Source organism: Mastomys coucha, unplaced genomic scaffold (assembly GCF_008632895.1).
Source record: "Mastomys coucha isolate ucsf_1 unplaced genomic scaffold, UCSF_Mcou_1 pScaffold22, whole genome shotgun sequence".
NCBI classification, from domain to species: Eukaryota; Metazoa; Chordata; class Mammalia; order Rodentia; family Muridae; genus Mastomys; species Mastomys coucha.
The window spans coordinates 116693756-116720359 of NW_022196905.1; the positions used below are offsets into that span (position 1 = coordinate 116693756).

At 46.3% G+C, this 26604-nt stretch overlaps 1 protein-coding gene across 1 annotated transcript in view; it reads right to left on the reverse strand.

Annotated features, from left to right (window-relative positions):
* The window catches only part of Kdm2b (lysine demethylase 2B), a gene marked incomplete at its 3' end in the record, with an annotated part of 122945 nt that overhangs the window by 85380 nt on the left and 10961 nt on the right, over nucleotides 1-26604 (reverse strand). The window contains exons 5-6 of the mRNA XM_031391148.1: nucleotides 6407-6585; nucleotides 6013-6119 (exon numbers count right to left, since the gene is read on the reverse strand). Of these exons, the coding sequence (XP_031247008.1) occupies nucleotides 6013-6119; nucleotides 6407-6585 (286 nt within the window). The remainder of the gene's footprint in view (nucleotides 1-6012; nucleotides 6120-6406; nucleotides 6586-26604) is intronic.

Consider the following 26604-nt stretch of genomic DNA (forward strand, 5'->3'; position numbering starts at 1 on the left):
AGAAGAGAAAAGAAACTGATTTGGAAATAAAACTGGCAGAGGAGGCCAACCTGGCAACTGGACCAGGCAGCTCAAATGAGACGATTACTTTATAGGGGACAAATATCTGCTCCTGCTCCATGATGGAAGGACCGTAGATGATTTGAAGAAAGCAAGCATCAACACCAATCTTAAATTGTCATCAGGGTGGGACCTTGGGTAGACTCTCTTTTAGGAAGCTGGCATCTCTACTGAACTGGTCAGGAAGGCTCTAACTGGTCATTTCAGAGCTCCAACCACGTTCTCCGTGTGCACGCTTGTGACTTAAGAAACTGTGCTAGCAATTTCTTAAGTTACGTTTACATGTGTATTATACCTGGGAGGCTTCTTGGGGGAGGGGGAGGACAGACTCTCACTATGTAGCCTTGGCTGTCCTGAAATTCACTCTGGAGACAAAGCTGGCTCCAAACTCACAGAAATCTGCCTGCCTCTGCCTCCCAACTGCTGGGATCAAAGGCTTGTCTGTACCACTATGCCTGGCTCACGTATCTATTTTAACTATGCAAAAAAAACCCCTAAGAGAACCCTTTCACTACGTGTGGAGACACGTGCCTGAAATCCCAACACTTAAAAGAGAGAGTCAGAAAGATCCGTTCAAAGCCAGCCTGGGCTACATGAGACTTTTTGTTTAAAGCTGAAGTTCTGAAGGGTAGCTTCTCAGTTCTCGACAAGGCCCATGAGCCACCGCTTTCCGTTCAGCAGCTATATGACCTTTACTGACCCACTGTGAGTGCCAGCCTCTTGATCTGTAAAAATAAGCTAGCACACCCGCCAGTGGTGTCACTGAGGTATATATGCCAGTGTCTAACACAGCGCCTGAGTAGTGACCCTACAGAACAGGACAAACTGGTAGAGACGTTAAGAAAAGAGCCAAGAATCTCGAGGTCTGGAGTCCAGTCTGGAGACCATGGCTGTCCATTTCCCTACCTAGTAGGACACAGGTGATCACTGATAACAGCAAACCCTTGAACTGAAAGGTAGGTGAGGCTGTAGCAAATATAAAGAAGGCCTGGTAGGAAAGCAGAGAATGCTCCAAGAGGCCACCCCTGCAGACTTTTCATCCCACCTCGGGATCACACTCCACTCGTCACACCCGCTGTGCACTCCTGTCTTCCCACGGTACAGGAGAGAGGCAGTCAGGGCAGAAAGAGGCTGCATGCAGCGCAAGCTGAGTGTCCCAGAGAAGAGGACGCTTGAGTGCTCAGAGACAGTGTCGTCCTGTGTCCCTCCCAATATTTACCCCAGATTTTATTCTCAGTAGAGTGAAAATGTACAGTCAAATCTCCGGGGAGGGGCGCGCTCCATTACAATCATCTGAGCTGCAAACATATGCTTTCTTTGAGCCCCCCCTTTTTTTCTGGTATTCTGAGCTGCTTGACTGTGGGTCCACAGCCTACCATTACTATAGCAGCCCCCACTGCCAAAAACCCCGCTGGCCCAGCAGGAGGAGAAAGGAGGACACGCCCTAATCCCTTTTCTTGGGCATTACCATGCCCAAGCCTTATCTGGAGAAGGTTGAGCACATGCCCAGACCTGGGGGGTTGCCGAAGCTTCGCTTTGAAACATGCCCCATGAATTCTCTCAAGCTCTCCTCTTCAAGAGGTAGAGCTAAGCTTAGTCTGCAGCTCAATGGGAGAGCACTCAGCCTGGCCTGTGTGCAGGGCCCTGGAATTTCATCTCAGCACCACAGAAACAAAGGGGAGGGGAGCTGGGCATGTAGCTCTGTTGATAAGAGTGTCTGTCTAGCAAGCAGGAAGCTCTGTGCTCTATCCCAAACATCATATAAAAACAGGACTGGGGAGGGCTGGAGAGATGGCTCAGGGGTCGAGAGCACTTGCTGCTCTTTTGGAAGACCCAGGCTTGGTGTCCTGCACACACACGGTGGCTGACAACTGTATTCCAGTTCCAGGAGATACTAGCTCTTGGCCTGGTAGGGGTGGGGGAGGCAACAGCAGAAACGCGGGGCGGTATCAATATTCAGCAGTGCACCCCTCCCTTCTCTCTCTCCCTTATCCCCTACTGCTCTATGTTCCACTGAGACACTCATTACATTGTATCATCTCCACAATATATACTCCATGAGAATGGGGCCTTGGCTTTAACCACTCTGATGTGATAACTAACTTAAAAGTAACCGTTAACCCCCCCCCCAACGACAAGTCTCTCATGTTCCCCAGTGATGGGGACCTGGATGCCAGTCACCTTCCCCTGCCTCCAGACTCTCAACAGAAACCTATTAAAATTCCTAAACCTCTGACCACAATGGAGCAGTATTAATCCCAGAGGCAGGGGGGCAAAAAAAGCCTCAGAGTTTGTCACATGTCCCCCTCCACTACACGACCCTTCCTTCCATTCAGGAGGGCCATCAGCTGTCTGTTCTGCAGACGCCTCAAGCAAGGGAGCACCGCGGTACTTTCCAGAAACAATGTCCTTTTAATTAAATTCCACAGAACCATTCCCCACTCCCGGAGGACTCTGTCATGGTGGGATTTTTTTTTTTTTCACCTTGCTTATGAACATTTGAAATCGGCCTTCTTTTCAGTCGAACAAATGGACTATCTCCAAGGTGATAACGTCCTTCCTGGCAAGGTTCAAATCCTATAATAAGTTCCCATGGCCACTGATGGAGTTTGGAAATGTGTTCGACATACAGTCTCACAGAAACATCTGAGACATGTGGGCCTAGAAAGTCACATCTTTATACCCCATTGTTTTGGTAATTGGAGAGTCCCTAAGTATGCACAGGGCACATTTAAAGGAAATCTTTCCACAAAATACAGACTCTATGAAGCACTCAGAAAGGCAGGGCAGACTTTAGTATGAACTTATATCACCCAGCGCGATCTATTTTACTCCCTAAATATATGCTCAGGTGTGATCACCTCTTCTCTTGTCTGCTGAGATGTAGGCCAGGCAGCAGCCTCTTCACACCTCCAATCTACACAACAGGAGCATTTGCAGAATATAAGCTTATAGGAACGGATCCTGCTCTGCTTAGAATATCTTGGGGAATAGGAGTATTGGGGATGGGGGTGGGGGGTGGTGATGAAAACCTCCCTCCAGTACTTGTGTAGGCACAAGGATCATATGCTTTGAGCCTATCCTGGGCTACACATTGAGGCTCTCTCAAACCATCTTCCCCTGAAACTAGAGAAACTACTCAGTGTTTGTAAAGGTACCTGCCTGCCTATGAAGACGCGAGTTCAGATCCCCAGAACTCACAGAAATTCCAGGGTGGGGCAGTAGTCTGTGTGTAGTTCTTAGTACCTCAAGAGGCCGAGACAGGGGATCTTTGAAGTGATCTGGTGAGCCAGGCTAGCTATATTGGGGGATCAACTGAGAACCTCTTACCAGCTGATTCACTTCCAATCAGTACCAAGACATCTTATGGTTCTGTTGGTAGCCTCACACCCATGATTAAGTTTCCATGTATTTCGGTCACTGTTGGATTAACACCTGTCTCCTCACAAATTGAACAGAGTTCCCCAACCCTGTGTCCTCAGCACAACCAAGATGCCCAATTCACTGTTTCTGAATGAATGAATGAATGAAGGGAAACAGTCAAGGGACCAGTCATGATCTGCTTCTTCCTTCCGGTCCCTCTTTACAACTTCTCTTTCCCAATCCCTTCTCAATCCTCAAGCGTTCTCAGCCCCAAAGTTCAGTCAGGAACCAGAGGTGGCCCTACAGGTAAAGAGAGCGCTAGCCACACATGACTGGCCACATGTATGCGATCAGTTCCCACAAAAACCCGACCTCTGACTTTAGTGTGCACACTGTGGTACATGCCCTGCCCCCATACACATCACCTACACACAATAATAAAAAAGAAATAATTTTTAGGGGGCTGAAGAGATGGCTCAGGAGTTAAGAGCACTGACTGCTCTTCCAAAAGTCCTGAATTCAAATCCCAGCAACCGCATGGTAGCTCACAACCATCTGTAATGAGATCTGACACCCTCTTCTGGTGTGTCTGAAGACAGTTACAGTATACTTACATATAATAATAAAAAAACCTTTGAGCCAGAGCGAGCGGGGCCGGAGCTAGCAGAGATTCTGAGTTCAATTCCCAGCAACCACATGATGGCTCACAACCATCTGTACAGCTATAGTGTACTCATATATATAAAACAAATAAATAAATCTTTAAAAAAATAATTTTTAAAGAAAAGTTGGTATGTTGGTGCCTGCCTTCAATTCCAGTTCTTGGGAGGCAGAGGCAGGCTGATCTCTGTGAATTCAGAGCCAACCAGATCTACAGAGTGAGTTCCAGGACAGCCAGGGTTACACAGAGAAACCCTGTCTCAAAAAGAAACAGAGCAAAGAAGAAATAAACCCCAAGTTAACTGCCCCCGTCCTCCAAGAAGACTCCTTAAGAACAAGAGCTCAAAAGGATTCACCAGTCCGCCTTTGCTTCCCTTTGCCTAGAAATGTGGTGGCCCGATATGCTACGTGGCAGGCTCTCTACAGGGTGGGTGAGGGTGGAGGCCCTTAGCCTTACTCATCTCTTTATTTGCTCGACTCAGAACATTTTGCTGTGGTTGAATCAGAACAGAACAAAATTGGAAACAAGCCCTGCTCCCCTCCCTCTGCACCTGGACCCCATTTTCTACCTTTGATACAGCACAAACCCAAGGAATGCATTGAACTTTAGCTTAGAGGGGAAGAAAGATGTCCATGAGTTAATGAGAGAAAAGAGAGAGGAGAGGAGAGAAAGAGAGAGAGAGAAAGAGAGAGGGGGGAGAGAGAGAAGGGGGAGAGAGAGTGAGAGTGAGAGGCAGAGACAGAGACAGAGACAGAGACAAAAGAATATTTGAGAAATCCAGGGTCAGCGAGCTAGCCTGCCTTACAAAGCTGGGCACTCGTCTGCATTCAACACTGGCTGAAGAGAGAGAGGGCTGAGGGAATGAGGAGTTCACAGCTGACATTTCCTGGGGGCATTGCTGGCAGCAGGACTAAGCAGAGATGCTAATAGAGCCATGCTGCCAGCGCCAGTCTTTCTGGGAAGCCCAGATCTCCTTCTCATTTCAGGGAGAGAAACAGAGGGTCTATAATGACAGAAGTATCCAAGGTGACCTCCTCCTCCTCCAGATGGTCCATTATTTAAATCCCTTAATATGAGAAGACTCTCAAGTACCTCTGCCCATACTGAACGGCAGGCTCGGAACACGCTGGTCATGTGACCTGTAACGAGGGCTCTGCTCTCACCTACAGTTACCTTTGCCACCTTGGTCACCCTCCCTCCGGTCCATGGGGAACCAGTGAATGTCAGATGACTAAGGTGGCAGTAAGCTTAGGTTCTAGACCCCAACACCAAGGAAGAGAGAAACGGATGGACAGACGGCCCTGTGGCTGAAAGCATCTGCTACTTTACAGGGAGCTTAGGCTTGGTTCCCAGCTCCTGCCTCAGACGGACATAACTTCTTGCCCTTCCAGGAGATCTGCAGTGCCAGGCACATCCGTGGTGCCCATTTATACATGCAGGCGTTCACACACATATTAAAGAAATCTTTAAAGAGAGAGAGATTAGACTAGCCCCAGTCCCATGATGCTCCAAATGTAGACATGTCCCTCTGAAAATGCCCCTCCTGGGACACTGTTATACCAAGGTTTCAAGAACAGATAAATATGTACCCATGCACAAACATGGATGCCACCGAGACAGTTCCCACCACTCCTCTCACATCACCACCTCCAAAGAAGTTGTGTGCAGGCTCCAGGGCCAACAGGCAGAAAGGCCTGACCCCATCACAGGACCCAGAGGCCTAGATCCCAAGGAGAGGACATGGCAGTTTGTTTACTACACCTAGGGATTCATCTCTCATGTCACTACCATGGTTCAGCCGCATGTCAACCCTTCATCTCTGAGGCAACCCTGAGACCCGCCTCAAGGACCAGGAAGTCCCTTTGCCAAGTCTCGCCAGGTCGGAGTCCCGCCCTTCCCCAGTCCTATCACCAGACAAGCCATCTTACTTCTTCACTTTGGGATACTTCATCTCCGCAAGGGCATTGGTGGCTTCTGTCTGCTTTTCCTTTAGATGCTGGGGCCACATGTTGTCCACCCAGTCGACCAGGTCCACCTGAAAGCCAGTTCACTGTAAGCACTCCCAGCATCCCCTGCTGACAGTCCAGAAAGAACCACTCCCCTGCCTGAGGAGTCCCTGGACGCCTCCAGCTCTCCCACGTCACCCTTCCAGGCATCGGATCCAACTCTGCCCTACATTTCCCAAGCATACCCTAAGGGGCCAGTCTCAGCCACACCCACCCAGCCAGTCTATCTCAAGATCAAGCAGCTTAGCGGCAGGCCTCAGAGAAAGCAAGTTGCTGGCAGGCAAGGACAGAAGGCGCAACAAAGGCGCTGGCATACCACAGTGGGACGCTTGACCAGATGTTCCAGCTTCGTGTGGCTGAACTCGAGGCTGATGACATTGTACAGTTTGTCCCGCTGCGCCTCTGGTGTCTCATAGTAACGCACGAACTGGGACATGCTCATCTCCGTGCCCTTCTGGGTGTTCACGTCCATCACATCCACCAAACGGCGACTCCCTGGCGATTAAAACGTACACACTGTTTACTAAGACCAGCATAAGACTCCAGATCCTGGCCAGGCGATGGTGGCGCACACCTTTAATCCCAGCACGTAGGAGGCAGAGGCAGGCGGATTTCTGAGTTTGAGGCCAGCCTGGTCTACAGAGTGAGTTCCAGGACAGCCAGGGCTACACAGAGAAACCCTGTCTCGGAAAAAAAAAAAAGACTCCAGATCCCAAGAAGGGGCGCCCCACAACCAACAGCTGCTTCTCCTATAGAGCTCCTAACTCTCCTCGCCTCTTCTCCAAGTCCGCCAGTGACTGTGGGTACCGGATAGTTTAATGTCAACTTGACACAGGCTATAGTCCTCAGAGGGGGGAGCCTCAACTGAGAACGGGCTTCCACAAGATCAGGCTATAGGCAAGCCTACAGAGCAGTGGTTCTCAACCTTCCTAATGTTATGACCCTTTAATATAGTTCCTCCTGTTATGGTTACTCCCAACCATAAAATTATTTTCACTGCTATTTACTAACGGTTAGGAACCGTAACGCAGATATCTGTGTTTCCTGATGGTCATAGGGAACCCGAGACACCCGCAGGTCGAGAGCCACTGCTACAGAGCTTTTTCTTAATGAGTGATTGATGTGGGAGAGCCCGGCCCATTGTGGGCGGGGCCACCCCTGGGCTGGTGGTCCTGGGTTCTGTAAGAAGCCAGGCTGAGCAAAGCCATACGAAGCAAATGAACAACATCCCTCCATGGCCTCTGCATCACAGATGCCTGCCCTCACTGCTTTTGATGATGGATTGTTCTATGGCACTGTGAGTGAAATAAGAAGCCCTGTCCTCCCCCAGTTGCTTTGGTGATTTTTTTTTTTTAATCACAGCGATAGTATCCCTAGCTGAGACATGGTGCCATATCAGTATCCCAGACCCTGACCATCTGTTTCCCTCCTCCATCACTACAGTCTACTGTAATTGCTCTCCAAGTTGTTGTCCAGGCTACCCCCCTTGCACTCATACTGACACTGAAGCCAGGATGGGCTTTCTCAAGCAGAGACCCAACTTAAACCCCCTGGTGGCTCCACACTTCCTACCAACCAAGCCCTTAGTATAACAAACAAGACCTTTCTATTGACAGCATTGAGAGTGTTTCTCTCTCGAAAATCAACGGTTTCAATATATACCTGTAACTCCAACACTCAGAAGGCTGAGTGAGGCAGGAGGATCGCCATGAGTTCAAGGCCAGCAGGGGCTACATAGTGAGTTATAGCCAACTCTAGACCACAATGTGGGAACCCGCTCTCAAAATAAAGCTAAGGAGAGAAAAAAACAAATCTCGCTCCATAGCCTGTAAAGGCAGCATTAGTTTGGTTTCTTTGAACTTCAGTCTTCATCTTACCAACCCTTCTGCTAGAGTGTGAGGAAGAAGTCACAGGACCCAGGGTCACCTGTCCAGAATATGATATTTCATTACCTCCAGCACTGGTCAGGACGGCTGGCTAAAGACTGTGCAGCTTTCTTGTCCTTCTTCCCTGCCCCTCTGTTAAGCGCCACGGGAGCAGGCACCTTGCTGTAAGGGGCGGGTCTGCCGCTAAGGTCTTGTTCCCCATTGGTTCTTGACTTGTCAATAAAGAAGTCTCGGGGGCCAATTGCTGGACAGAAGGTACAGTTGGGACTTCCGGGTCCCAAGAGGAAAAGGAGACACAGGGAAAGAGAGAGGGGCTTTTCTTTCTTGCTTTGGGACGAGAAGAAAGCAACAGCTATGTAAGGTCTCGGGACAGCTACGGCCGGTAGCCTCTGCTATGGGTGGGGGCCAAGGATGTTGGCGGGGGCTCGCTGAAACAAGCCACTAAGTTTAGGGCGGAGGGAGGGATAAAGATAATAAATTGATAAATGCACACATTTCTAAGTAGGAGGTATCTGTGCCCAACAATTGTGCCACAGAAGACAAGCTATAAAATGACAAGCTAAGTATGTGTGGTTTATCCATAGATTCAAAAGGAAGCCGGGTTAGGGCTGGTTGTGATCGATCCCAGAGCTAAGTCAGGTGGGACAAAAGGTAGCTGGTAGCGCAGTCCCAGCTCCCAGGAGCGAGCGGGGCGGAGCGAGCAGGCCGGAGCAGGGCCGGCAGAGGTCCTGAGATTAACAGCAGCCACACACATGATGGAACACAGTCATCTGTACAGCTACAGTGTACTCATACACATAAAAATGAAATAAAATAAATCTTAAAAAAAAAAAAAAAAAAGAAAACTACATGCAACACCCAGCTGTCTTGCTCTCACTATTCTATAACAAGAATCTGGACAAAGGGGCCTGGTACACACACACACACACACACACACACACACACACACACACTCAGATGCATGCGCGTGCGCAGCAGCTGCAGAATGAACAAGTATCAAATATGAGGTGGAACGCCACATCACCTGTGAATGGTGGCCCAACAGAACAGAGCAAGTGTCTCCTGCTCAGCTAAATTCAGCCTTCCACCTCAGCAATGGTCCCCATGCCTCTCACAACACCCCAGAGAAAAAACGGAGGCAGCACTAGACTGGAACAAAAGGCCTCCGGGTTTGGCTTGGATTCCCCTGCCAAACCTTTGGTCTTTCTTTACTCCTCTGTGAAATGGGAAAGTATGTGTCTCTAGAACGTCTGCCAGGGAGGAGGATATGACTGAGAAAACAGACACAATGGAGCCTGCCAAGTTCTTGGTGACTTATTAAGGAAACTGGCACCTCCTGCGTGTTACATTAGAGACGAGCATGAACCCGCCATCTGGTGTGAAGGGACCCTAATTCCTCATTATCTCCATGGCAAATACATGGTGGATGGAGACTTTGACACACTCACCAATAACCAGAGTTAAACCAATGAATTCACTATAACCCTCAAGGTTACAGCTACACTCACCTAGGGTGAGCACAGAAGAGACTCAGAGCCAGCAGCTGATCCAGCCCACTGCCTGCTTGTCTGTCTGGTTGTTTTTGTTTTGTGAGACAGTGTCTCCTGGAGCTATATGTAACCTCAACAATGTAGCCCAGGAGAACTCCATCTTCCTGTCTCCACCTCCCAAATACTAAGATCACAGTCATAAACCAATTTTTTTTCTTTTCTTTTTTAAAAGACAGGTCTCATTAGGCTATATAGCCCAGAGTGATCTTGAACTCAAGATTCCTGTGTTACTCTTCCAGATCCTGGGGTGACACAGGCAGACCACCGTGCTTGGTTCTGCAACTTTCTGGACTCTTGTTTATTCCTTTTTAAAAAGAGGATCTTAGGCTGGAGAGATGGCTCAGTGGGTAAGAGCACTGACTGCTCTTCCGAAGGTTCTGAGTTCAATTCTCAGCAACCACATGATGGCTCACAAGCATCCGTGATGAGATCTGACACCTTCTTCTGGTGTGTCTGAAGACAGCTACAGTATACTTAGATATAATAATAAATAAATCTTAAGAAAAAAAAAAAAAAAGCCGGGTGGTGGTGGCACACGCCTTTAATCCCAGCACTTGTGGAGGTAGAGAGAGGCAGATTTCTGAGTCCGAGGCCAGCCTGGTCTACAGAGTGAGTTCCAGGATAGCCAGGGCTACACAGAGAAACCCTGTCTGGAAAAACTAAAAATAAATAAATACATAAATAAAAATTTAAAAAATAAAATAAAAAGAGGATCTTGCTATGTACAGCCCTGCCTGGCCCCAGTTCTTGCTCTGTAGACCAGGCTGGCCTCAAAATGATGAGACCAGCTGTGGTTGCACACACCAGGAGGCAGGGGCAGGTAAATCTCAGGGAATTCAAGACCAGCCAGGGCTACATAGTAAGACCCTGTCTTGAAAACAAAACAACAAAATCAAAATCCAAAGCACATAACCATACTTAGCTCCTTTATTATTATTATTATATTTTTGATTTATTTTCTTTTATTTTTTGAGACAGGGCCTCACCATGTGGCTCTGCTGCCTTTGAACTCACAGAGATCCACCTGCCTCTGCCTCGTGGCTAAGACTTGATTTTTATTATTTTAATGAAAAAGTTTCATATTGCCAGCGACTCCCAGCACTTGGGAGGCAGAAGCAGAGAGATCTGAATTTGAGAGCAGACTGGTCTACAGAGTGAGTTCCAGGACAGTCAGGGCCTCACAGAGAAGCCCTGTCTCAGGGGTGAAAAAAAGGTTCATATTTATCTTGCTTTCTGTATCTTGCTGTATGTGCTTTCAGCACTTTCAAACGGATTTTCTGTTCCTTAATACTGAAAGCACACTTGGTCCTGCCAGTCACAGACACACCTAGCACACATGTATTTTGGCTTGGACAACTTCATGAGGACTTCAGGTCTCAAAGCACAAACCGCTCGGAGTCTGCCTTCCCCCACACCACTCGCAGACTTCAGCATTTTCCTGACATTCTGGGTATAAAAGTAAACAATCCTATCACAGGGTTTGGGACACCCTCGTTTTGTTTGACAAGTGTGTTGCAGGAAACCATGCAATGATCGTATGTCAAACGGCAGAGTGCCGAGTGCCATTCCTGGAGGAGCGCTGTTTACATTCCTAAACGCAGAGGCATACATGAAAGAGCATTTCACAATTGCGAATGCTACTGAAACTTGAGTTCCCACGTCCACACAGAAGTGTGCTTAGCACCGACCAGCAGGCAGCGAGTCTGTATCGCACACGAGCTATGGTGACAGAGCTGAGCGTCCATGACCAAGAGAGAACCGCTCTCAAAGCCTCAGATGTTTGCTCTCCGGTTCTTTCTGAGAAGTCTGCTGACCCTTGCACCAAACACAGCTCTGGATGAACCCGAGTGCCGATCCAAGTTAAGAGCTCATCACTTTCAACGCTCTGTAGCCAGCTGGGCACAGAACTGCCCTGTAACAGGCCAGTGGCCAGTAACAGTGAAAGGGAGGGTCTCTCACATAGCAGAGACTGAGTTAGAAAAATTAACTCCTCAAACACACAGAACAACTCAAGGGTTCTTATATCTCTTGGATTTGGGGTCTGGTTCTCACAGCCATGAAAAGGGCTGACTGCTTTACAAACGAGCAAAGCATGGCTACGCGTGGAGTGATGACACCCATACTCAGCAACATGTTCTTTCTCCCAATTACAGCCACCGCCGAGCACATCAGCAGAGGCCCGCTCTCTCCACCAGACTCTCATCATCACGGCTCTATGCGGCGGAACTCCAATTACTGCTGGATGCAGCGGCGGAACTCCAATTACTGCTGGATGCACAAGAGACTGGACTCTTGGACAACTAACTTGCCCAAGCATGCCCAGTCAGTACACAGAGCTGGGATTTGATGCTAATTCAAGACTACACCAGGGCTCGGGCTCTAAACGCCACCTCTGCAACTACCTATTTTTATCACATGCTAAGGGTGAAAAGATTACCCTTGCCGGGAGTGATGGCAGTTTCCTGTGGCTAGGTGCAGCCCTCAAGATGCCAGGAAGCTGACCCAAGAGAAAGCTGCTTTGTGCCTGCACCGGGAAGGTGCATATCCACCAGGGGGCATCCCTGGTCTTTGCTGAAGATTCAGGCCACATTTAACACAATGCTCGTTCTTCCTTAACAGTCAAAGGACCTGGAACAGGTCAGTCTCCCTCAGGCTTCCTAAGAGTTCCACCAGCAGAGAACCAGCTATTAGCTATTAGCATCCACAAATCCTCTTCCGCCTCAGATGGCTTCCCATTGTGTCCAGCTCTCTACCTTAGCTTTGCTCAGAACCCAGCTGATGGGTTTCTCCCTAAGAGGAGGGGTACACAGTGTCAGCATCAGGGCCCCAGAAGCTGCTGCACATCAGCTGGGCAGGCTGAGCTCAGGCACTGCAAGTGTAAGGTGCTCAGACATACCTGTAGGCAAGACAGTCATATACAGCAAATCAATCAATCAATCAATCAATCAATCAATCAATCAATCAATCAATCAATACAGGGCTACAAAGAGAGACCCAGCCTCAAAAACAATCAAAAGCTGGGTGTGGTAGTATACGCCATTAATCCAAGCACTCAGAAGGAAGAGGCAGTCAGGGCTACATAGAGAAACCCTACATCAATAAACAAACAAACAAACAAAAATATGCTATATGCAATACTCAAAAAATTAATAAAATAGTTCTTTAAACTACACAGAAGATGAGGCAATATTAATCCTAATGTTTGGGAGGCAGAGGCAGTTAGATCTCTGCGTTTGAGGCTAGCCTGGCCTACATAGGGAGTTCCAGAACAGCTACAGCTATATAAGACACACCCCAGAATGCACCCAGGCTACCTCTTGGCACCTGGGACAATGCCAAGAGCCCTAGTGAAGGTTATGGTCCCTGGGGCACCACAAATCCTATTCCAGGGCCCAGCTCCCGCAGGGTAAAGACAATAGGACTTAGCTCCTCTTCAAGGAGCTCATGAGTCAGATCTAGAAGTAAAAAGCAAGCAGCCTGGGTTTGAGTGGGACAAGGAAGACAGACTCAGACTTAGGGCCAAATTCCTGGGATTTCCCTTGGAAAAACCATTGAGTGGGGTTGTTCGTCCAGGACCTCTATTAGGGCTGACATACTGCACTACATAGTATATACTACCTACTACTACCTACTTCATTACCCAGCTCACTTCCCATCAGCTGACTGGAGGAAGTTGGAGTAGAGGGGTAGAGAGAGCCATGAGGGGCCACTGGGGACAGGGCGGCCTGTCAGCCTGAGCTGGATGTCTGTATGCCTGTAACCCCAGCAATCAAGAGGATGAAGAGTTTGAGACCAATAGGTGCTACACAGTGTGACGCTGTCTCAAAATAAATGAATAAATAAATAGATAAATAAAAAATAAAATAAAGTAAATATGTTTATTTTCCCGGTTCACTCTCAGATCTGACACAAGAGCAAAAAGAGCTGGGTTTTTTGAAGAAGAGCCTCAGCAGAGAAAGGACAGTGCTGGGCTGGTGAGAGGACTCAGAGGTTAAGAGCACTAACTGCTCTCTTCCGGAGGTCCTGAGTTCAAATCCCAGCAACTACATGGTGGCTCATAACCATCCGTAATGAGAAACAAATAAAAAACCTATGGGCCGGAGCAAGCAGGGGCCTGAGCAAGAGGGGGAAGGAAAGGAGGGGGGGAAAAAAGGACAGTGCCCAAAGAGACAGAAAAGGCAACTGAGTCACAGTTAGGATCAGGTAACCAGGACAGGCTACCCCTGGAAGCCAAACAAGGCATGTGTGTTATGGACCTGACCTTAGGTTCCCAAGTCAAAGGCTTAGAGGGGGACCCTCAGAGCAAGCCTGGGGTTCCTACGTGGCCCGGTTCCTCTCCTCTCTTCCCTCCCTCGGGGTCTCAAGGCTATCTGGGCTCATACAGCACACAAATCCGACCTGCTGCGACTGCAGAAATCAATCCGTAGCCCCATGGCCCCTGGTCTGAATGAAGGCTCCTCCGTCAGCTCTAAGAATTGCAGGTTCACAGACAGGAGGAGGCTGCTCAAAGTCACCTTGAAGCGAGCAGGAAGCGCATACAGGAACTGACCCCAAACCCTCCCTGAGCATTACTCTTTAGAAGCAACGCAGACACGTCCTGCATCCCTGCTCCGCCGGAACACCATTAATCAGCAGGAGGCTTCAGAGACGGATTTTAGGCTGCTTCCAAAGTCCCTGCTCATCCATCTCACGCGTTGTAACATTTATCAGACGGAGTATTAAGTATGGGTTCATACTCTACGCTGCCCCAGTTTCCACCAAGTGAGGCCTCGGGTATATTCCTGAACCTCTTTGGGCCTCAGGTTTCTCATCTATAAAATGGGGATACTAGGACCACCCCCTTCTTCCCCTGATGACTATCAAAAGCACTCAGTAAGCCAGATAGTGGGGCTCCCGCAAAGACTCTGCTCCAAAGGGGAGAGTGTAGGAAACGAGGCCAGGGCCAGGGAGCTACTGCGTGATTTGAGAAAGGTCCCCATAGATCTAGTCATCTGTGAAGTAAGATGGATCCAAAATCTTCTGCACGTTCATCTTGAAACTTCTGCAAATGTTCTCCAGGACTGTTCCCGTCCTCAAGATCCTCACCATCGTGGACAACACGCCCGAGACACAAATCCAAGGCAGGCTAGACAGACAGCTCTATGGGTAAAGGCATTTGCTGCCAAACCATACAATTCGAGTTTGGTCCTTAGAATGAGTCCATCACTTGGGAGGGGGAGGGGAAGAGGGGGAGACAGAAAGAGGAGGGGGAAGGGAGAGGGAGAGGGAAAGAGAGAGGGAGAAGGAGAGGAGGGAGAGAAAGAGAATTGTCCTCTGACCTCCATATATTTAAACACATACATACATACATGCATAAATACACACACACACACACACACACAAATTGAAAAGGTTAAAAAAAAAAAAAGACACAAACCTAGACAGACTGACCTGGTCTAAATGCAACCAGTCAAGGAAACACGGATGACAGAGGCCGAGAGCCAGTCACAACCCTTGTGCAGACATTATGAAAACACACAGTAGGAGAGCAATCTCTGCACTTCAGAACCTGAGGCAGGAGGACCACCACAAATTTGAGGCTATCCTGGGCTTAAAAAGCAAAAACAAAAACAAAAAACCAAAAGCCCGAAAACCCTCCATGTTTATGCAGGTTCGAGCACAGTCTTGGGCCTTTCACTTGGTTGTTTGATCAGGAACAAATTACGCTAAGCCTCAGATGTCTTTTCTCACTTGGTCACGCTGGGGTTTACTCACACTGGGTAAGCACTCCTGTCGCTTAGGTACAGCCAGACCTGAGCCTGGGGTTTGACATCTATAAAATAGACATGAGGAGAGATATAGAGCTCATGGGTAGTGTGTTTGCCCAGCAAGTGTGAGGCAATGGGTTCTGTTCCCAAAACCAGGAAAAAGAAAAGATAGGAGAGGCCCTAGACACATAATAGCATCCCTCTGTCGGTGGTGTGTACAGCTACTAGACTTAAGACTTCTTTACTGGATGGCAGTGCAAAAGAAAAACACGTTAAAAGAGAAAAAAAAATACTTTGAATTCTAAGTTTTGATCTGTTCCCAGGCAATCCGATGCTTCTGGAAGGCAGCAGCGGCCAGCCGAGGCCCCACTCAGCCCTGTGATGGCGAAGCTGGTACCCTACAGCGTGCTGTTGCTAGGCAGGGATGTTCAGGAGCACTGCTACAGTGGATGCATTGTAGACCCTCACATTCCACTTACAACGCTTTTGTCACTGCATAGACACTTGTGTTTGTTATTTAAGGGGCTATCCCTGACAGGACAGCAATTCGCAGTGGGAACAGACACTAGGAGAGCAGGTGTAGCTTCCCTTGCATTTAATTCAATGTGAATTTGACGATTAGGGATGTAACTTCATAGCAAATCTGTGAGATGGGTGAAGAAAAGATACTGGAGAAAGAACCCAAAATCCCAATTTTTCTTGGGGTCATGATTCTTAATGCTCCTGCCTTCCTGCCTTCCCTGGCCTGCATTTCTGTCCTGGACAGCCGGGACTCTCCACAACGGCTTGTCCTATCTTGACTTCTGTCCTGAGCTCAAATTTAATGGAGCTAGAACCAAACGACATCTACACCCACACCCAAGTCACTTTTCCTCTGGGATGGAACAAAGGCCTTGTCTTCCAAGTACTGAAATCAAAGCCCGCATCCGAAGCAGATGGCCACAGACCATCTGAGCAACTCGACGGGCAGAGAGCCAGTCCTCGGTGCTCCTTTGTGAACTATGGAAGCGGGACCAGGGTGAAGGCTAAGAACCTTTGCCCAGATTAAAACTGGAAAAGCTGCTGCTGGCAGTAAAGCATTCTCCTGGTAGTCAAATGATCTCGGGTTCCATCCGCAGCATATCAGATAATAAAATGACTACCCGACAAATAAAAAAGTCTGCATCAAAAAATTCTCATTATGTTTAATTGTGTGTGTGTGTGCACACTCATACATGTGTTTGTACCTGCCTCTGTGTATGTGTGTGTATGCATGCGCATGTGTGTCTGTACCATGTGGGTCCTGGGGATTGAACTCAGGTCATTAGACTTGGCAATAAGTGCCTTTACTCATTAAACCAAAGTCTACAATTTTAAACAAAGCTTTGGAAGGTCTGAACCAATCATGAAGTACAAGTTCACAATTCCAGCAATCAAGAGACTAAAGGCAATAGGATTCAGAGTTTTAGGCCAGCCTGAAATATACAGTAAGATCTGTATCAAAAAAGAAAGGAAGATGGAGGTAGTAGTACATGCCTTTAATGACAGCACTCATGAGATAGAAGAAGGCAGATCTCTGAGATCGAGACTAGCCTGGTCAATATAATGAGTTCTAGGACAGCCAGAGCTACACAGAGAAACCCTGCCTCAGAAAACCAATAGATAGATAGATAGATAGATAGATAGATAGATAGATAGATAGATAGATAGACAGACAGACAGACAGACGGGTGGTAGATAGGAAGAAGAGCAAGAAAGATGGCTCAGTAGTTAAGAGAACACCAGCTGCTTTTCCAGAGATCCTGAATTAAATTTCAACAATCACACGGTGGCTCAAAATGATGTATACTGTGTTCTGATGCCCTCTTCTAGCATGCAGTGTACATGCAGCTAAAATACTCATTTACATAAAATAAATAAATAAATCAAAAATAAAAAGAAAGAGGCAAGAGGATCAGGAGTTTGAAATCATCTTCTGCTACACAGTGAGTTCAAAGCCTGGGCTATCCTGGAACTCACTCTGTAGACCAGGCTGGCCTCAAACACAGAAATCCACTTGTCTTTGGCTCCCAGGTGCTGGAATTAAAGGCATGCACCACCACTGCCCAGTTTGTCTCCTGATCTTAACACTTGTGCCAAGGCTCACACTCACCCACATACAATAAATGAATGTTATTTTTTTTTATTTTTTTATTTTTTGGTTTTTCGAGATAGAGTTTCTCTGTGTAACCGTGGCTGTCCTGGAACTCACTCTGTAGACCAGGATGGCCTCGAACTCGGAAATCTGCCTGCCTCTGCCTCCCAAGTGCTGGGATTAAAGGTGTGCGCCACCACCGCCCGGCATGAATGTTATTTTAAAGAATTAAGTATAGCGTAAATAAATGAAACGTGGGAAACTATAGAGCAAAACTCCCATAATCCTCCTCTGGCCTTCATACACTCACAGAGCCTGTACCCAGAGCATACACAAATACAAAAAGATCTGAGGTTGTCAGCCACCTCAGATTCCCAGGTTATCAGAATTGATAGCCTTTCCCCTAAACTCACCCCAATGAGAACAGAGCCCACACTTCCCAAGTCCTCCTAAACCACCCAGCACAGGGCTAAACCTGAGACAGAAGTAGGCAGCCATTTCTCCTAGCTAGAACCCAGCTCTACTGCCCACTAGCTATGATGTAATTGTTCCCTCTGAGCCTCAGGCTTCCAAGCCCAGCATACTGAACAACGAATTCACAGGATTATGGATGAGAACAAAACAAACTCATATTGTAAACATTCAAGAGGAGACAAGAGGTTAACATTATAATTAGATCAATGAATATAGAGAAACAATTCTCATGACTTTTTGTTTTTAAGGGAGCCAAAGAGCATCAGTTGGTTCCAATATCTCTTTAGAGAGAAAGCTAACACAGGCATAGCAGTCAAACTCCATAACCATGGGAAACCTCATCTCTCCAAGATCCGTTTCCTGACACCTAAAGTCTGGGAGTGGGGGAGGAGGAAGCCAGGTGTGGTATGGAATTCCTTTAACGCCAGTCCAGGGGGATCTCTCTGAGTTCAAGGCCTTCCTGATATATATGGTATGCCGATCTCTGTCATTCTCGCTTCTGTCCCCTTTACGAACTCCCAAAAGACTAAATGTAACCCAGGAGACTCTACAGGCCACATAAAATCTTAGGTCCCACAGTGGTCACCTTCTCTGAATGTATCCCTAGGTGAAACCAGCCAGGTCAAAAGTCCATAGGACTCAAACTTAACTGTAGAAAAAGATTGATACACTTTTGAGAACAACCATAGGTTCATATTATCAGAGTCAACCAATCTCTGATTGAAAACATTTCAGGAAAAAAAATTCCGACTGGTTATGGTGGGATATTAGTTCATATCTCTAAATCCCAGCAACCGAGAGAGACTCAGAAGAGGATGAGTTCAAGGCCAGCCTGGACTACATAGGGATAATCTGTCTCACACTTGCATTTTAGGGCTAAGACTATAGCTTGCTGGCATTTGGGGCCCTATGTTGGACCCCTCAGAAAAAAAAATTTAAGGCTGGGCTGTGGTGGCGCATGCCTTTAATCCCAGCACTTGGGAGGCAGAGGCAGGCGGATTTCTGAGTTCGAGGCCAGCCTGGTCTACAGAGTGAGTTCTAGGACAGCCAGAGCTACACAGAGAAACTCTGTCTGGAAAAACCAAAAAAATAAAATAAAAAAAAAAAATTAAGTAAACTAAATGTGTCTAAATTGAATGTGTTCAGACTCATTTTCCTGTCAGTGCATTACATTGTGGCAAACACATCATGACAATTCCTTATATGGCACTAACATTGTATTAGGTAACGAAAGTATCCCAGGGGAGCTTTAAACTCCAAAGAAGATAAGCAGATTAGCTCTAAATGCTATGCCATTTTATACATACATGCAGATTCAAGCATCTTAAGATTTTAAAGCCATTGAGGACTTACAGGATAAATCCCCCATAGATACTAACAAATAATTGTAATAAATCCCCCATAGATACAAATAATTGTAAATGCAACATATGAACCTTAACTGTATGTTAGAATCAAAGAAAAAAGAAGAAAAAGAGCAATAAAGAAGATTCAAGGGACAAATGGGAAATTGCAAACTACATATTAATACAGTGTGTTAATTTTCTGAGTGTGATTGACACTTCTCTCTCTCTGTCTTTTAAGTATTTACTTTATTTGTATAAGTACACTATAGCTATCTTCAGACACAGCAGAAGAGGGCATCAGATTCCATTACAGATGGTTGGGAGCCACCATGTGGTTGCTGGGAATTGAACTCAGGACCTCTGGGAGAGCAGTCTCTCCAACCCCCTCACTGACACTTTTCAAGTCATAGGAGGATTCTCCTGTTCTTAGGAGATCTCCACTGGGGTATTTAGCAGTGAGGTCTACAAATAATCTGTAAGCAGCTCAGCAAAGTATGTGTGTGCCTATGTTTATGCAAAAGAATACTTTTGGGGAGTTTGAGATTTTTTCTGTTTAAAAAAAATGAATAAACAAATGATAAGAAATGAACTTGTAGGGCTGGCGAGATGGCTCAGCGGGTAAGAGCACTGACTGCTCTTCCGAGGGTCCTGAGTTCTGATCCCAGCAACCATGTGGTGGCTCACAACCACCTGTAATGAGATCTTCTGGTGCATCTGAAGACAGTTACAACGAATTGGGCCAGTGCAAGCAGGGACTGGAGCTAGCCCAGCCAGAGCGCAGCGAGCGGGCTAGCAAAGGTCCTGAGTTCAATTCCCAGCAGCTACACACATGATAGCTCACGGCCATCTGTACAGCTACAGTGTATTCATACACATAAAATAAAATAAATCTTAAAAAAAAAAAAACCTCAAACAAACAAACAAACAAACAAATGAACTTGTTGTAAATAGGCACTAGAAATGCCTTCGGTTAGGGGCGTGGCCCTACAATGGCAACACAACGAAGGGATGTGATGGAAGCATGCTAAGAGGTTTTCAGACCTAGGACCAAATGAAATATGCACATTTGTAATCCTGGCACCCAGAAGTAGTGGCAAGAGGAATGAGAGTTCGAAGACAGCCCCAACTACCTATGGAGGGAGAAGCTAGCTTTTGTTCTATGAAACCCTGTGGGGCTCAGTGGGAGGCTCAGTTAACTCTTCTGGGATCTTGGATGGGTCTTGGAGAGGACATTTCCAAAAGCCCTGGCAAGGCTCCACCCAGCTCTCAACCTCCCTGTATGGCCGTGCAATTATTTACACCAGTATGTTTCTCAAGCTATTGTGATACACCATGAGGTGACACATCTGAGAACTGTCACTGGCGTGAAGCCAAATGTCAGAAACAGCATCAGATCTTTTCTTCAAAAGGAGTCTAGCTTACTTATTTCATTACAATAATGAAAAGCTAATACAAGAATCCAGCCAATGCAACAAGATGAGAAAAAGAAATCAAATGGTATAAAGATGGGAAGAAATACCAGAAACATTCTGAGATGTCTGTGGTGGTATTCACACCTAGAGTTCTAGAACTTATAAGGCTTAGGCAGGAGGCTACCACGAGTTAAAGGCCAGCCTGGGCTACAAAAGTCTGTCTCAAAAACAAACAATAGAGGCTGGAGAGATGGCTCAGTGGTTAAGAGCACTGATTGCTCCTCCAGAGATCCTGAGTTCAAATCCCAGCAAGCACAGGGTAGCTCCCAACCATCTGCAACAGGTTGCAATGCACTCTTCTGGTATGTATCTGAAGACAGCTACAGTATACTCAAAAATAATTAAATCTTTAAAAAACAAACAAACAATAATGAAAATAGTACTAACAGTAGATAGCATGACTGGCTAACTTAAAATATTAAGCAGGCGGTGAGGAAGCTGCTCAGGGAGTGAGCACACATGTGTTCTGCGGGGGGAAGGACCTGAGTGTGAATACCAGCATCCTCGTAAAAAGAGAAACGTGGGGCTGATCCAGACCGGAGGAAACAGAGAGCATCTACTTCAGGACAGAATCTGTTTTAAGACAAGGAAGACAATGTCAGAGCAGGCATCTGACATCCTGCTCTGGCCTCCAAAGACTCAGGCATGATGTTTAAATGCACACATGTGTGCAACATGCAAGTACACACATATACACACAATAAAAAAAAAGCCAATTAATTACCTAGGAATAAGTCTAACAAGAAATGTAGGTTTTGGCGGGTGATGGTGGCACACGCCTTTAATCCCAGCACTTGGGAGGCAGAGGCAGGCGGATTTCTGAGTTCGAGGCCAGCCTGGTTTACAGAGTGAGTTCCAGGACAGCCAGGGCTACATAGAGAAACCCTGTCTTGAAACCCGTTCCCCCCCCCAAAAAAAAAGAAATGTAGGTTTTGATGATTAATCTCTTATTTTTTTATTGTGCAGATTAATCTCATGGCCAACTTTATTGGAATGAGAAACATTTAGGAGATGATAGAAGCATTCCTTTGAGTATGTCTGTGAGAACATTTCCAGACAGCCCAGATCATGCAGGCTCTGAGGGTTGAATGATTTAATCCACTAAAAATCTGGACAGACTATTGGGAAGCAGTCAAACTGAGGGAGACGGGGAAGAACTCGTTGGAAGAAGTGGAGAACTAGAGCCCATTCTCAGGGACTGTATGTTGCCGTGGCCCCTTCCTGCTACAGTAATGTTGTGCTCCAACCTACCCTGAGGTGAAATCCTTCCATGGCATATACCCCACACCCACCCATTTTCAACCAAACACTCCATCCATGAGGCCCTGGGCTTAGTCCCCTGAAACTCTGAACCAAGGCTTTCACTGTGAAGTGGTACCCTCGTGTCTTTGGTCACAGCTATAGAAAAGTAGCCAACACTAAGTGCAACACATTCATAGAACATTATGTTCACTGATTAGAAAACTCAATACTATAAAAAGCCAGTTTTAAATAAAAAAAAAAAGGTTTTTTTTATTTAAAAAAAAACTTTTAGGTGTATTTCTTTTATTTTAGGTGGTATCTTGCCCGCAAGTGTTGTGTGCATACCACAAATGTGTCTGGAGCCCTGGGAGATAAAAAGAGAACATTTGATCCTGTGGAACCAGAGTACTGAATGGTAGTGAGTTCCCAAGTAGGTGCTAGGAACCAAACCCAGGTCCTAGGCAAGTGCAAGAAGCCAATCTTAACCACTTAGTCATCTCTCCAGCTCCCAGCTTTACTTACAATAAGTGTTTGATTTCTTCAGATATTTATTTGTCAGTTTGTTTCTTTTTATGTTTGGAGTTTGGGTCTTACTATGTAGCCCTGGCTGGCCTGGAACTCATTTTGTAGACCAGGGTTGTCTCACACTCACAGAGATGTGCCTGCTGCTGCCTCTCAAGAGCTGGGATTAAAATCAAAGCTACCTGCCTGGTGGTGGTGGTGTATGCCTTTCATCCCAGCACTTGGGAGGCAGAGGCAGGTGGATTTCTGAGTTCCAGGCCAGCCTGGTCTACAGAGTAAGTTCCAGGACAGCCAAGGCTACTCAGAGAAAACCTGTCTCGAAAAACCAAAAGAATAAAAAATAAAAAAATCAAATCAAATCAAAGCTCCCACTCCCTGAATACAATTGTTTTGTTAGGTAGCTTAGGCTGACCTGGAACTTTCAATCCTCCTACCTCAGCCTCCTACAGTGCTAGGATTACAGGAAGGGCATCAATATACCCAACCTCAGCTTTTGCAAAAATATCAGCAAGATGATTCTAAATGTCACATAGAGCACCCAGGTAAGTACAATGCAAAGATCAAATGTTTTCACAATATGGTGAGGCCCTGGGTTGATCCTCACAAGCAAAATAAAATAACATTGAGGGCTGGTGAGATGGCTCAGTGGGTAAGAGCACTGACTGCTCTTCCAAAGGTCCTGGGTTCAAATCCCAGCAACCACATGGTGGCTCACAACCATCCATAATGGGATCCGACACCCTCTTCTGGTGTGTCTGAAGACAGCTACAGCGCACTTATTTATAATAATAAATAAATCTTAAAAAAATTGATATAGAAATGCAAAGAGTGATAAGCCAAAGCATTCTTGAAAAAGAACAAAAGAGGAAGATAGGTTGACACAGTCCTGTGATCTCAGCACTTAGGCTGAGGCAGGAGGATCACCAAGAGCTCAAAGCCAGCCTCAACTACTAAATACTGAGCTGAAGGCCAACCTGGATAAAAAGTGTGATCCTGTCTGAAAAACAAAAACAAGCAAAACCAGGCCAGCAAGATGGCTCAGTGGGAAGAGGCTTGTTACCAAGCTTGAAGACCTGAGCTCCCTCCCCTGGGCCCACATAGTGGAAGGAAAGAACTGCTTCTAGCAAGCTGTCCTCTAATCTGCACATGGTTCCCTGGGCATTCTGAAGCCAGAGGGGGAGGGGTTGGGGGCGCTCAAGTGCGCACAGCACCCCCCCACACACACACACACACACACACGCAAGATCAGTAAGTAACAAGTATATATAAAATAATAAAAAGGACAAAAAAGTGAAAAGATTACTATATAGCAAGCACTATTACAATGTTACCAAGTCAGAGTGACATTTAAGTTTCAAGATGGGCTGGACAAAGTAACAGATTCGCATGCCTACAAAGAGACCCCCCACAAGCACAGGCACCTGATGCCAGTGCTGTGGAGAGAGGATACCCTTCATCCGCATGGTTTTTTGTTTTTTGTTTTTTTTTTAAAAAGGATCTTGACCCCTATCTTTTACCAGACACAAAAATCAATTCCAGATGAACTTGAAGATTTAAATGTGAAAATCAATGAGGAGATTTTTCAGAAAAAATATGTGACCATCTTCATGATGACCATGGAGAAGGTTAAAAAAAAAAAAATTCTCAAACAAGACGCAACAGGAGCTAATGAACAAAGCAAAGCTAAATAGTTAATGAGAAGACAGACAACTGTGGATTCTGTGGGCTCTGTGGTGGTGCCTGGAGTCCTGCTACTCAAGAGGTGCCTGCCTCAGGATCATCTGAGCCTAGAGTTTGAAGCCAGCCTGAACACTGAGCAAGACCCCAAGACTCCCATCTCAAATAGAAAATTTAAAAAAAAGAAAAAACAACAACAAAACATACTTTTTTTTTTTCCTTCTCTTTGAGACAGGGTCTCACTATGCAGCCTTGGATAGCCTAGAATTTACTTTGTAGATCAGGCTGACCTGGAACTCAGAGAGATCTACCTGCCTCTGTCTCCCAGAGCGCTGGGATTTATTTGGCTAGGCCACCGTACCTAGCCAAAACCGCCATTTTAACTATGTCAAAAGACAGCACCGCCTGGGCTCTAAAGTACCTGACTACTAGTTTTAAGCCTTCAGGGACTGGAAGGGGAGGGCTGAGCCAGAAGGTGAAGCCAGAGGAGATTCACGAGATGCTCTCTCAACAAAACAATAATACATACAAGGGGAATTTGTGAAACTGTGCAGGGCACGGAGACACATGTCTACAATTAGGAGACTAAGGGAGTGGAATTCCAAGTTCAGGGCCTTGCATACCTGTAGTAGCCTGGCTAAAAGGAGGGTTAAAAACATTGGCCATGGGGGAGGGGACCACTAAAACCAGAACAATAGCACCGAAACCAAAATACTACTCCATACCCCACAGTCTCCAAACACTAGGACTGCAGGCATGTGCCACCACACCTGACCTTTGGCCTGGCAGCTACCAGACTGTCCCTCAAATCAGAATCACGAATCCATCAACTGTGAGATATTCACTGAATGGAAACCTATACAGCAGTGAAAATAAATCTATGATCACATACGATCAATACTATGGATTGCCTAAGTACAAAGTCGAACAAAAGAAGACAATATGGGGGGGCCGGAGAGATGGCTCAGCGGTCAAGAGCACTGACTGCTCTTCCAGAGGTCCTGAGTTCAAATCCCAGCAACTACATGGTGGCTCACAACCATCTGTAATGGGATCCGATTCCCTCTTCTGGTGTGTCTAAAGACAGCCACAGTGTTCTTGCATATAATAATAAATAATCTTTGGGCTGGAGCAAATGAGGGTCCTGAATTCAATTGCCAGCAACCATATGATGGCTCACAACCATCTATCTATACAGCTACAGTGTACCCATGTACATAAAATAAATAAATAAATCTAAAAAAAAAAAGAAATAGAAATAGAAACTTTCTTGTTTTTATTTTTAAAGGCAGGTCACTGCAGACTAAGAACCAGGCTTGCAGAAACAACAACTTAGAAAGCTAAACTAGGGCCAGGCAGTGGTGGTGTACACCTTTAATCCCAGCACTTGGGAGGCAGAGGCAGGTGAACTTCTGAGTTCAAGGCCGACCTGGTATACAGAATGAGTTCCAGGACAGCCAGGGCTACACAGAGAAACCCTGTCTTGAAAAACAAAAAACAAAAAACAAAACAAAACAAAAGACAAAAAAGAAAGAAAGGAAGGAAGGAAGAAAGAAAGCTAAAATAGGAGGACTACTTGAGCCCAGAAGTTCAAGTCCAGGCTGGAAAACATGCTAAAATCTGTTTATACAAATGAAAGACAGGGCGCTAGTAAGGAACAGATGGCCAGGAGACAAAAGCTTGATTTTAAAACAGCAGAGGACCTACAGTCAGAGATCCCGTTGTAGCCTGAACAGCTGGGCATGCCTCCCCCCAACACTTTTTTTCCTTTTTGAGTGTGTGTGAGAGTGTGTGTGTGAGAGAGTGTGTGTGAGAGTGTGTGTGTGAGAGTGTGTGTGTGTGAGAGAGTGTGTGTGAGAGAGTGTGTGTGTGTGTATGGTGCCTGGCTATGTGTTTGAATGAATATGCATGAGTATGTATGTGTGTGTGAGTATGTGTGTGAGTTTGCATGTGAGTGTATATGTATGAGTGTGTATGTGTGTGTTTTGTGTGTATTTGTGTGTGTGTATGTGTGTGAGTGTATATGTGTAAGTGTGTATGTGTGTGAGTGTGTGTGAGTATATATGTGTGAGTGTGAATGTGTGTGAGCATGTATGTGTAAGTGTGTATGTGAGTGGAGTGTGTATGTATGTATGTGTGAGAGTATATATGTGTAAGTGTGAATGTGTGTGAATGTGTGTGAGTGTGTGAGTGTGTGTGTGGAGGCCACAGGTTGACGTCAGTGTCTGCTTTAGTCACTCCGCACCATATACATAGAGGTAGGGTCTCTCACTTGAACCCTGAGTTCACCAATTGGGTTAGTTTCGCTACCCGGATCATCCTACGATCCTAACACCTGAGAACCAGGATTACAGATAGGTTCCACACCTACTCATCGAAGACCTAGGCACAGGGATCCAACCTCGGGTCTTCATGCTTTCAAAGAATTGCTTCCCCACTGAGCCATCTCCCCTGCGTCCCTTCTTTTTTTTTTTTTTTTTTTTTT